The following is an 11,819-nucleotide window of genomic DNA, read 5'->3' as shown; positions in this document are numbered from 1 at the left end:
TGGCAAGGACAAATGGTCGCAGCACATTCCATCTGTCAAAAGAAAAATGGGGAATCCTGGTCATCCCTGCCTGTGTCGGGCAGGGCCCGTGATGCAGTCATTCATATCTGAATGAGAAGATCAACGCGCCAACCGGGTCTCCTTTGCAAGCCACTTGGGCGCAAGCCGGATCATTTTTTTAAAAAAATCCCATTTATATCCCGCCCTTCTCCGAAGACTCAGGGCGGCTTACAATCTAAATCACAAATCAATGTGCTTAGCAATAGCTAAGCTATTCCATTGAAAGAACCAGTTGGTTGTGTCAGAAGAATAATTTGGGTTCCAACTCAAGCCGAGGTTGCGCAAGAATAGATAAAAATGAAATCCAGTCATGGTGATGACCTATAAAGCCCTAAATGGCATGGGTCCGGATTACCTTAGGGAGCACCTGCTGCCAGCATCAGCTTCCCATCGTCCTGTGCGCGCCCACAGGGAGGGCCTCCTTAGGGTTCCGCCGGTTAGAGATTGCCGGCGGGTGATTCCCAGGGGGAGGGCGTTCTCTGTGAGTGCGCCCGCCCTTTGGAACGAACTGCCGATGGAGCTTCGGACTGCCCCTGACCTTCGCTCGTTTCGCCGAGACTTAAAAACTTGGTTGTTTGAATTGTCTGGCCTGGACTGAGGGATTTTAAATTATATTAATTAAATTAAATTAAATTAAATTTTAATTTTAATTTTAATTTTTAAGGTTATCTTAATTGTGGGCTGTATTAATTTAATATTATTTTATTCTCTCTTTTGTATTGTTTTTAACTTGCCCTGTGAACGGCCCTGAGTCCTTCGGGAATAGGGTGGTATATAAATTCAACTAATAAATAAATAAATAAATAAAGGAAGAGGAAAGGAAGAGGTTTGCCGAAGGGGGCAGCTACAGAGAAAATGGGGTACAGAGAGATTGTTTTATAGGGGGTGTGTTGGTTCTAGGGTGTGACACTTGAGTGGCATGGTTGTATGTGCTGACCTCGGAGAAGGGGTTGATTAAATCAAGTAACGTGATTAACTCTCTTCATTTGAACAGTGCACATTATAATTAAGATTGCATTGTGTTGACTTTTATGTGTTCGCGTGTCTTTACAATTTGAAATAGGTAATTAATTTTCATGTTTGCTATGAGTTTAAAAGGTTTTGGAGGCTCTTCATCAGTAACTCTTTTGGAGACCTGAGTTAGATAACCTGTGATTCCCTAGGCAATGTTTCCAACACAGTTACATAAATTTATAAATCCTTGCCACAGTGGCTCTCAAAAGCGCTGCTAAAAGGAAAGAGCGCTGGCACGCCAAGCCATAATTCTCCTTCTTTTATTGAAAATCGGTCATGTTTGGTCATTCCTTCTTTACTCCAAACAGATGGCAGGAAACTTTATGGACAGACAACCCCTTGGCAGTGATGGCCGCCCTTTTAGTGCAGCAGTCATGGTTAACTCAGAATATTTCCAACAACTATGATACTGACTTTAAACATTTATTTAGGCTTAAATGCCACTCCAGTCCTGCCTGACTCTGGGGTGACATGATAGCAGTGTTCCAATATCTCAGGGGCTGCCCCAAAGAAGAGGGAGTCAAGCTCTTCTCCAAAGCGCCCGAAGGCAGGACAAGAAGAAACGGATGGAAACTAGTCAAGGAGAGAAGCAACCTAGAACTAAGGAGGAATTTCCTGACAGTTAGAACAATTAATCAGTGGAACAAATTGCCTCCAGAGGTGGTGAATGCTCCAACACTGGAAGTTTTTAAGAAGAGACTGGACAGCCATTTTTCTGAAATGGTATAGGGTTTCCTGCCTGAGCAGGGGGTTGGACTAGATGACCTCTGTCCCTTCCAACTTTATATTATTATTATTATTATTATTATTATTATTATTATTATTATTATTATTATTATTATTATTATTATTATTATTGTTGTTGTTATTTATTATTATTATTATTATTATTATTATTATTATTATTATTATTATTGTTATTTATTATTATTATTATTATTATTATTATTATTTATTATTATTATTATTATTATTATTATTATTATTATTATTGTTATTTATTATTATTATTATTATTATTATTATTTATTATTATTATTATTATTATTATTATTATTATTATTATTATTATTATTATTATTATTTTGAGAACTGGTAATAAAAGTAAACATACAACTGAGCAGCATGCAGGGAACAACTTAATGAAACTGTAGCATCCCAGGCACCAAGGAGCAACCGTAGCATCATCTGCACTGGGAAAGTCTAATTGAGTCATTTAAGTCGCGATATTAAGATGACAGTACTGGAACAGAAAACCTGGAGATCCTTGTGAATCTCAGAGACTAATTATTGCTAGTGGAGTTGTGTGTGAAGCCAGGAGATCCTCGTGGATGTCTGGCTACCAGTCCGTCTGTTACTCATTTCGCACCACCCAGGAGGCACGTGTGGCTTAAGGTTTGCCACGGACGCGCAGCCCTTGGGCTTTGCTACTGTGTAGCGGACTACTGCGCACCTGTATGGATAAACAGCTCACATACAAGACTTGTTGATGTTCAACTCAACCATACGATGAGATTAATTACTGGGTGCATAAAGTCTACACCTATTCACTGGCTACCAGTTCTTAGCCACATACTTCCCCCGCACTTACGACGACAAGAAGCTCTCATTCGGGAGTATAGTAAGATCCTGCTAAACTCCTCTCTACCCATTCATGCCTATACCTCTGATCTCTTAAGATGTCGATTAAAGTCAAGAAATCCACCACTCCTCACAGCACTTAAGCTGCTGGCCGAACATCAGAGCACTATACAAAAGTGGATGGAAGCATGGAGTAGCTATACCTCCCAAGATATTTCTGAGCATATTCATCCTAATAGTATACCTCCAGGATTTAATCTACCCCGACACATATGGGTGACATACAATAGAATTAGAACAACTCATGGGGTGTGTGCCAATTCTCTTTATAAATGGGGAAAGACGCCTTCAGCACAATGTGATTGCGGGGCTCCCCGACAGACTATCCAACATATAGTGAGGGAATGCACTAATAGAAGATACCCAGGAGATTTTAAGGACTTCCTCTGCGTAACAAGGGCAGCTACTGACTGGATATCCAAACTCGACATTAAACTCTGAAATGTTATTTCTGGTTTCCTCTTAGGTTTTATAATTGCTTCTCTTTTTTAAAAAAATCGTTTTAACTGTTCTAACTTGTAAATATGAAGTGCTTTTCATTCTGTGTGTGACAAGCCATACGCTACATAAATAAATAAATAAATAAATTGCTAGTCATTTAAAGCAGGGGGAAGGAAGAGTGCTTGGATTCATCATGAGGAACCATTATGGTCATCAGAAGATGGACCTGAGAGAAGAGAGACAATGCCATCTATTTTCGTCCACTTGCTTATGGACGATTGTTATTCACCTCCCTGAGATAATAACTGCCTCATAGGAGATGAATAAGCTCTCCACTCTCAGCCTAAAACTAAGGAGAAACTTCCTGACAGTGAGAGTAATTAACCAGTGGAACGCCTTTCCTCCAGAAGTTGTGGGTGAGCCATCACTGGAGGATTTCAAGAGGAGACTGGACAACCACTTGTCTCAAATGGTATAGAGCTTCCTGCTTGGGTGGAAGGTTGGACTGGAGGAACTTCAGCATCCTTTCCAACTCTATTATTCTGGTCTGTTATTCTTTCTATGGTCACATGTACCCATCCCGTCAAGCCCCAAGAAAGTCCAGAATGGTATGGGGTCTCTTGGCACAGGCAGGACGTTGGACTAGAAGACCTCCAAGGTCCCTTTGAACCATATTATTCTATGTTCTCCACACTCTTGAAGGCCATTCTTGATGTTTAGCACTCGGTAAATTTATGTTAAAAGTCATTCTTTGGGATGGAAAGTGTCGTGCAGAAATTTGAGAATAAGATCTACATCCCATGATAAGCTTTGTTGAATCAGCCAGTATGAGGTTGTGCTTAGTGACTCTTTTTATGGATAGGAAGGCTGGGTGTTATGTGTTTGCCTAGTCCAGAAGGTGCAAAGCCTTCTTCTGAAGATCTTTCGGTCTTATGCCATTCTGATTCTTATTGAAGGTTTTGTCATCATGTTGTCTGTCTGATGCAAGGTATGCTTGCAGTTGTGATGGCCATTGTGATTTTTTTTTTGACGCTCACACAAAAGGCTTCTGTATCCTAGAACAGAGGTCTCCAATGGCCTGGAGGGAAGGAGAGCAGTTTACAAATTGGTTCGTGCACACTCATGCAAACAGGGCCACGTGCACTGGCATGGCACTGGTAACCCCGTTCATGCATGCAACATGCACTGGTGCCACACGCATGTGTGAACAGCTGCGTAGCTCCCGTGGCGGCTAGAAGCCCCATTTATGCATGCACAAATGGGCCACGCACACCCACCTGGTGCTAGCAGCCTCATTCCCACCCCCACGCACGCGCAAACAAGACCCTGGGGCACTAGCGCGAGTGGGGGGAATGCGTGCCCACATGTGCATGCACTGGCCAGCCATCTACGTGGCCCACTGGCCAAGAATCAGAGGCCTGGGACCGGGCCACGACTCATACTGTAGGTTGGGGACCCCTGTTCTAGAAATTGTGTCCAAAAAGCTTTTACCAACTGAATTGTACTATTCAATATAACAGAAGGGTAAACTGTTGAGAAAAAAAATAACAAGGAAAGAATCATACTGTATTCATTGTGTTTAATGAATGCCCACTACATGTTTAGTTTTGGATGGTTTCTGCTCATTTCGGGAGCGGACGTCCATCTCGCTCTGCCTCTCCATTCAGAGCCCGTTACGTCTCCCAGCTCAGAAAAAAAAAAGTGGCACTTCCTTGATTTAGCTCAGTGTTTCTACACTTCGGCAACTTTAAGAGCTCTGGTCTTGGGGAATGCTGGGAGTTGAAGTCTACACCTCTAAAAATTGCCAAGGTTGAGAGACACTGAGATCAAGAAGGGAAGTTCAATAAGTAGCCAGCTAAGAACACGGCAATTCTGTGATTGCCACTTTTGCTTTTCACGAACCAAAGAAGGGCGTCAGCCTTTCTCTCCAACAGAAACTGTTGGAGTAGTTCTGTTCCAGAAAACACGGTGGGGTGTAACGTGGTTGGATTTTCCCTGTCCTCCACACCCCAGGAGAGACAATCAACAGACGTGCTTTGTATAGCATCGAGAGCTGCGCTGCTGGCACCATAGCAGATCTGTTCAAGGTGCCCTCAAGCTCTTTTTTGCTCTGATGGGTAATGGGTGTGAGTGTGCGTGAGGGCTGTCAACAACTAAGGCTTGCCAGAGAGCCTTTTTTACTAGCACACCATGTTCTACCCGCTGCAACCTGGTGCCAGACACATCCATTCGGAATTAAAAAGCATTGAGGCTGAGGCTTTGTTTGGAAAACCAGAGCTAAATTGAGCTCTTGGCCCTGCCAGACAGAATCCGGTCCCGATTAGCAGAAGCATTCTTCATTTTAGGGCATCATTTAGAGGAGGACAAGCAGAAGGCAGAGGGGAGCGCCATTTTGTCATGGCTACTGTTAAGAGTTTGGGAAGCATGAAACGTTGTCCTTCTTCTAGGTTAGCCACCGAGTTGTCCGAGCTGTTCTCCACCTGTGGTTGAAAATATCCCTGAAATTTGGAAGAATCAGAGGGATGGGGAGAGATATGTATAGTAGCAGGCAAGGAACAGAAGTAGACCAGAAGACAGTGGTGGTGACAGAGGTAGCAGACAGCAACATCAGAAAGAGTACTAGGGAATGAAGGAGGAACTAGAGAGATTGTGGAAAGTCAATGACAAAGTGGTCCCAGTCATGGTAGAAGCACTAAGGACTGAGACTTCTTAGCTGGGAACGGAGCTCCAACAGATCCCAGGAGCAACATTAGAGCTCTCTATCCAGAAAAGTGCCGGGCTAGGAAGATCTAGGACACTGGGCAGAATCTTCAAGCTGCCAGGCCTCTAGTAGAAGTCCCAAGATTGAGGAAGACATAGGCCACCCATAGGGGTGAGAAGGGAAATATAGATAGATAGGATAGATAGATAGACAGACAGACAGACAGACAGATAGATAGATATGAGATAGAGATAGATGAGATAGAGATAGATAAATAGATAAATGAGATAGATAGGTAGAGATGAGATAGATATAGATACAGACAGACAGACAGACAGACAGACAGACAGATAGATAGATAGATAGAGGTAGGAGACAGGTAAGTAAGTTGATAGATGAGACAGAGAGAGAAGTGATAGATAGATAGATAGATAAATCAGATGATAGATATAGATAGATGATAGATAGAGAGTGAGATAGATAGGTAGAGATGAGATAGATAGATAGATAGATAGATAGATAGATAGATAGATAGAGATAGATAGATAGATAGATAGATAGATAGATAGATAGATAGATAATAGGAGATAGGTAGGTAGGTAGATAGATGAGAGAGAGAAGTACCATAGATAGATAGATAGATAGATAGATAGATAGATAGATAGATAGATAGATAGATAGATAGACAGACAGACAGACAGACAGAAAGACATTCAGACAGACAGACAGATAAGGAAGAGGAAGTCCTGCTGGCCCAGAGTTGATCTGAGCTTTCTTCTTCCACATTTCTTTAATGGTCCAGAAGACCTTTCCTTCACTTTGCTCCTTGTTAAAGGTTTGTCCTTGTCATCTTATTTTTAATAAACATTAAAAAAACAAAATCAAAACTTCCCTGTGCTCATAGACACATCCATCTCGCCCCCCCACCCCTCACCCCCCCAAAAAAGAACCTTTGTCAAAATATACACTATACAGAGGTGAATCCACCCATTCATAGGTTATGTATATGTACAGTGTCTTTCGGAAGAGTCCATGGAGTGGAGCGCAGAGGCCATCCACAGGCGCAAGGGGAAGGAGGTGTGCGTGAACTGATGTGAGGCCGAACCAATCACGGTTTCAAACACTTCCCCCTTTTCTCCCGCCTCTGCAGTTTCCGGAGGCGCCGAGTCCAGGTGTCCCGCCATTGGATCACCAAGCTGTTCTTGTCGGCCATTAATCCTGGCCGGTCACTGGGGTTTTCACTGATTCCCATAACTAGGTACTTCTTGCTAATTTGGATCTTGGGGCATTTGCAAGCCAGGTCTTTCATGTGGATCCACAAGAGGTTATCGCCCCGTTTCACACGTTCGTCCCGACACTTGTAGACCGAGAGGATGTTGACGGTGAATTTGGCCCAGTTGGCTACGGTCTCCATGTCTAAGATGTTGACTTGGACAACTGGAGGGGGAAACAGAAGTCCAGACACATGTAAGTGGGATGCAGCAGCCCAGGAATAGACAGACCGTGGTGGCTTCGTGTTCAGACTCTTCTTTAGCCCAATATTTTATAGGCACGTGCAACTTTTACCTAGGACAGTGGTAGGCAATGTTGGCTCTTTTATGACTTGTGGACTTCAATTCCCAGAATTCCTGAGCCAGCATGGCTCAGCTTGGAAACCTCTCTCTTTTCCCTCAGCATAGCTGATTCAGGAATTCTGGGAGTTGAAGTCCACGAGTTATAAAAGAGCCAAGGTTGCCTATCCCTGACCTAAGACAACCTGGTCAGATTTTGGGCAAAAGAATTACAGGTAGTTCTCAACTTACAATTGAGTCCAAAATTTATGTTGCCAAGCAAAATGTTTGTTTCATTTGTGAAGGAAGCCTTTGTGAATTCTGTCCCGTTCTGCGACCTTCCTTGCCACAGCCGTTAAGTGAATCACTGCAGTTGTTAAGTTAGTAACACGGTTGTTAAGTGAATCTGGCTTCCCCATTGACTTTGCTTGTCAGAAGGTCGTAAGAGTTCATCCCATAAACCCGGCACACTGCAACCGTCATAAATACGAGTCAGCTGCCAAGCGTCTGAATTCTGATCATGTGACCATCGGGATGCTGCAATGGTCACAAGTGCAAAAAATTGGTCATAAGTCACTTTTTCCAGTGCCATTGTGACTTTGAACGGTCAGTAAATGAACTGTTTTAAGTCGAGGATTACCTGTACAAAGCTTGTCAACTACTCAAGATATTATATTGCACTTCTCTCTCTCTCTCTTTTTCTCTTTCTCTCTCTCTTTCTCTGTCTCTTTTTCTCTGTCTCTCTCTCTCTCTGTCTTTCTCTCTCTCTTCCACCCCTAATTTTAATGAGTCCTTTTCTCTCTTTTTTTTCAACTATGGATTTTATACATTCGCTTTATTCTATCAAAGAACCTGGGATATGGGACATCTCAACCGAAGGAATCTTTCAGCAAAATGAATGAACGATATCTGATTGCAATTATCTCCAAGGATAATTGTGCCTCTGCAGAAAAGAAAAAAGAAAAAAGATTTTGCCTTCTGCTTTCAGCTCTGCAGCTGCCACCCAGTCTCTCAGCCCTTGGATAAGTATTGCGAATTCCCGTTTTCTTTCTACCTTGCCAAAAACATCTTTTCTCTTGGAACCAAAGAATTCCTGGAGAAGATCAATCAAAACCTTTTTAGCAATTCTCTCTTTTTTTTTGCTCAAGAGAGAGCAACTATGCTTATGTCTGGGTGATTAACAACCCACAGGCTGGATGCCCTGCGCCCCAACTTTGCAGACCTCCCATCCTATTCAACGTCTCTCCCTCCACTCCACACACCTTGCGAAAGAGAGAAAAATGTGCTTTTTAACATATTTGGCAGACACGGAGGCTTTGGGGTGGAGAAAGGAAAAGGGCGCACAATGTTTTTGGAGATTTGAGAAGGATTTTTTTACTCTCTCTCTCTCTTTCTCTTTGGTTCATTTCAAACTGGGGAAAAGAGATGTGGTGGACGGGCATGGCGCTGGCCTGTTTGTTTGGGACGGCAGCACGGCCAACACGAGAGCTGTGGGGAAATTGAATCTAGGATTAATTTAGGCAAACCCAAGTCAGGGTACATTTAGACGATCTTGAGTCCTGTTGATCTCCCTACTCTGTTCTGTCTTGTCTAAGTCTAGAATTTGCTCTGCAGTAACCAAAAAGGATGAAATCAGATTTCTTAAGGAGCCCAACTAAAAGTGTCCTAGAGCAGGGGTCCACAACCCCCGGTCTGTGCCAGCAACCGGTCCACACAAACAAAGCCCCATCCATGGGATACAGGCAGCACACAAAACCACACACCCTTCGGTCCGTGGAAAAACCTCTCTCCATGTAACCGGTCCCTGGTGCCCAAAAGGTCGGGGACCTCTGCCCTAGACCAAGGGATCTCTGAACTTGGCAACTTTAAGACTTGTGGACTTCAACTCCCAGAATTCCTCAGCCAGACAGTAATTTGGGAGGGGGGGTTGAAGTCCACGAGTCTTAAAGTTGTCAAGTCTGGAGATCCCTGCCTTAAGAGCTTATGGAGAATGTCTTCTGATCAAGGGGCGATGGGGGTGGTGGCTATAACTAGTATAGTCATATCTTGGTTAAGGTTTCAGATTGAGAATTGATCTTCAGAGCAGCCCTCCAATCTGATTTCCTGAACAAGGACGCACCTTTGAAGGAAAGTCAGATATACAGTATTATCTACGGGGCCGTCTGGTAAGTGTTCTACACTACAAGTAGTCGATGACTTAACAACTAATTCGTTAAGTTCTAAGTTACAACAGCACTGAAAAAAGTGACTTCTGACCTTTTTCCACATTTATAACTGTTGCAGCATCCCCATGGGCAGGGGTAGGCAACCTTGGCTCTTTTATGACTCGTGGACTTCAACTCCCAGAATTCCTGAGCCAGCCATGCTGAGAGGAAAGAGACAGGTTTCCAAGCTGAGCCATGCTGGCTCAGGAATTCTGGGAGTTGAAGTCCACAAGTCATAAAGCGGCCTAGGCCTAGGACAGGGGTAGGCAACCTTGGCTCTTTTATGACTCGTGGACTTCAACTCCCAGAATTCCTGAGCCAGCCACGCTGAGGGGAAAGGGAGAGGTTTCTATGTTGAACCATGCCGGCTCAGGAATTCTGGGAATTGAAGTCCACGAGTCATAAAAGAGGCAAGGTTGCCTAGCCCTGCCCATGGTCATGCCATCAAAATTCGGACGCTTGGCAACAGATTCATATTTATGACCGTTGCAGCGTCCTGGGATCAAGTGATTCCCCCTTTTGCAACCTTTTGACAAGTAAAGTCAATGGGGGAAGCCAGATTCACTTAACAACCGTTTTCCTAACTTAACAACTGCAGTGATTCGCTTAACAACGGTGGCAAGAAAAGTTGTAGAATGGGGCAGACCTCATTTTCACAAGTGACCTTGCTTAGCCACGGGAATGTTGGAACCCCCGGTAAATAAATAGCGCTGCAAATTAAATAAATAAGGAATGAAAACAGAGATCAGGAAATCCAGGATGAGAATCCTGGAGTGGAAAAAAAAAAGCACTTCTTACCATAGTCTTTCTTGCAGTACTTTTTCAAGTTGATTTTGTAATTGCCCTTGGCTGGCTTGCAGTAGGAGTCACAATCTGTGGGGAGACGTGGGGAGAAGAAGGCAAGGCATGAGAATGACAACGACTAGAAAGCAAGAAAAGAAGCTGCAACACACCAACACCCACAATTTTGCAGGAGGCCTGCCGGAGTCAAGACTCCTGCTAGTAGTTGAATTCAGAAGTTGGAACCAGATATTTGTAGGAAATAGGGACCACTCCGGTGGGAAGGTAACAGCGTTCCGTGCGCCTTTGGCGTCTAGTCATGCCGGCCACATGACCACGGAGACGTCCTCGGACAAGCGCTGGCTCTTCGACTTTGAAACGGAGATGAGCACCGGCCCCTAGAGTCGGAAACGACTAGCACGCATGTGCGGGGGAACCTTTACCTTTACCTTACTATGTATATGTATATGTATATGTATATGTATATGTATATGTATATGTATATGTATATGTATATGTATATGTATATGTATATGTATATGTATATGTATATGTATATGTGTGGGTGTGTGTATATCTATCTATATATCTACAGTATATATCCAGATAGATAGATAGATAGATAGATAGATAGATAGATAGATAGATAGATAGATAGATATAGTCATGCCGGCCACGTGACCACGGAGACGTCCTCGGACAAATGCTGGCTCTTCAGCTTTGAAACGGAGATGAGCCCCTAGAGTTGGAAACGGCTAGCACGCATGTGTGGGGGAACCTTTACCTTTTACCTTCCTTCACACACACACACACACACACACACACACACACACACACACCCCAAAGAAAGTCATCCTTCTCTGTCGTCCCCCCCCTCTTGGTCTCTGGGACAGCAAAGGAAGCTGCCTATTGTTTGTGACTTGCCAGAGGTATCCGAGGGAAGAGGACTTCAGACACGGGTGAAACCCAACCCAGCCCCCCACAAAACCTTTCTCCTTGAAAAAGGAGAAAGGAAAAAAAATGTCAGAAAGAAAAGTGGACCCAGCTGGGATTTGGCTCTTTTTCTCCTTCCTTCCTTCCTTCCTTCCTTCCTTCCTTCCTTCCTTCCTTCCTTCCTTCCTTCCTTCCTTCCTTTCCTTCCTTCTTTCTTTCTTTCTTTCTTTCTTTCTTTCTTTCTTTCTTTCTTTCTTTCTTTCTTTCTTTCTTCTTTCTCTTTCTTTCTTTCTTTCTTTCTTTCTTTCTTTCTTTCTTTCTTTCTTTCTTTCTTTCAAGATATGGAACGCTTCACGAATTCGCGTGTCATCCTTGCGCAGGGGCCATGCTAATCTTCTCTGTATCGTTCCAATTTTAGTATATGTCTGGGTTAGCACGGCTTTGCTGGTCCTTGTACCAAATCTGTGTCTGCTAAAACGACTCAGCCCCGACACT

The 11,819-nt window shown here is 43.5% G+C and overlaps 1 protein-coding gene across 1 annotated transcript in view; it reads right to left on the bottom strand.

Moving 5' to 3' along the window:
- Positions 1-6,960: 6,960 nt before the first annotated feature.
- Positions 6,961-11,819, bottom strand: part of NTN3 (netrin 3) — a gene marked incomplete at its 5' end in the record, with an annotated part of 83,335 nt that continues 78,476 nt past the window's right edge. Inside the window, 2 exon segments of the mRNA XM_083372800.1 lie at positions 6,961-7,294; positions 10,410-10,484. Of these exon segments, the coding sequence (XP_083228926.1) occupies positions 6,966-7,294; positions 10,410-10,484 (404 nt within the window). The 3' untranslated portion in view covers positions 6,961-6,965.

The sequence above is a fragment of the Vipera ursinii genome (genome assembly GCF_947247035.1).
Source record: "Vipera ursinii genome assembly, chromosome: 13".
Classification (NCBI taxonomy): domain Eukaryota; kingdom Metazoa; phylum Chordata; class Lepidosauria; order Squamata; family Viperidae; genus Vipera; species Vipera ursinii.
This window is presented reverse-complemented; position numbering and strand designations above follow the sequence as displayed.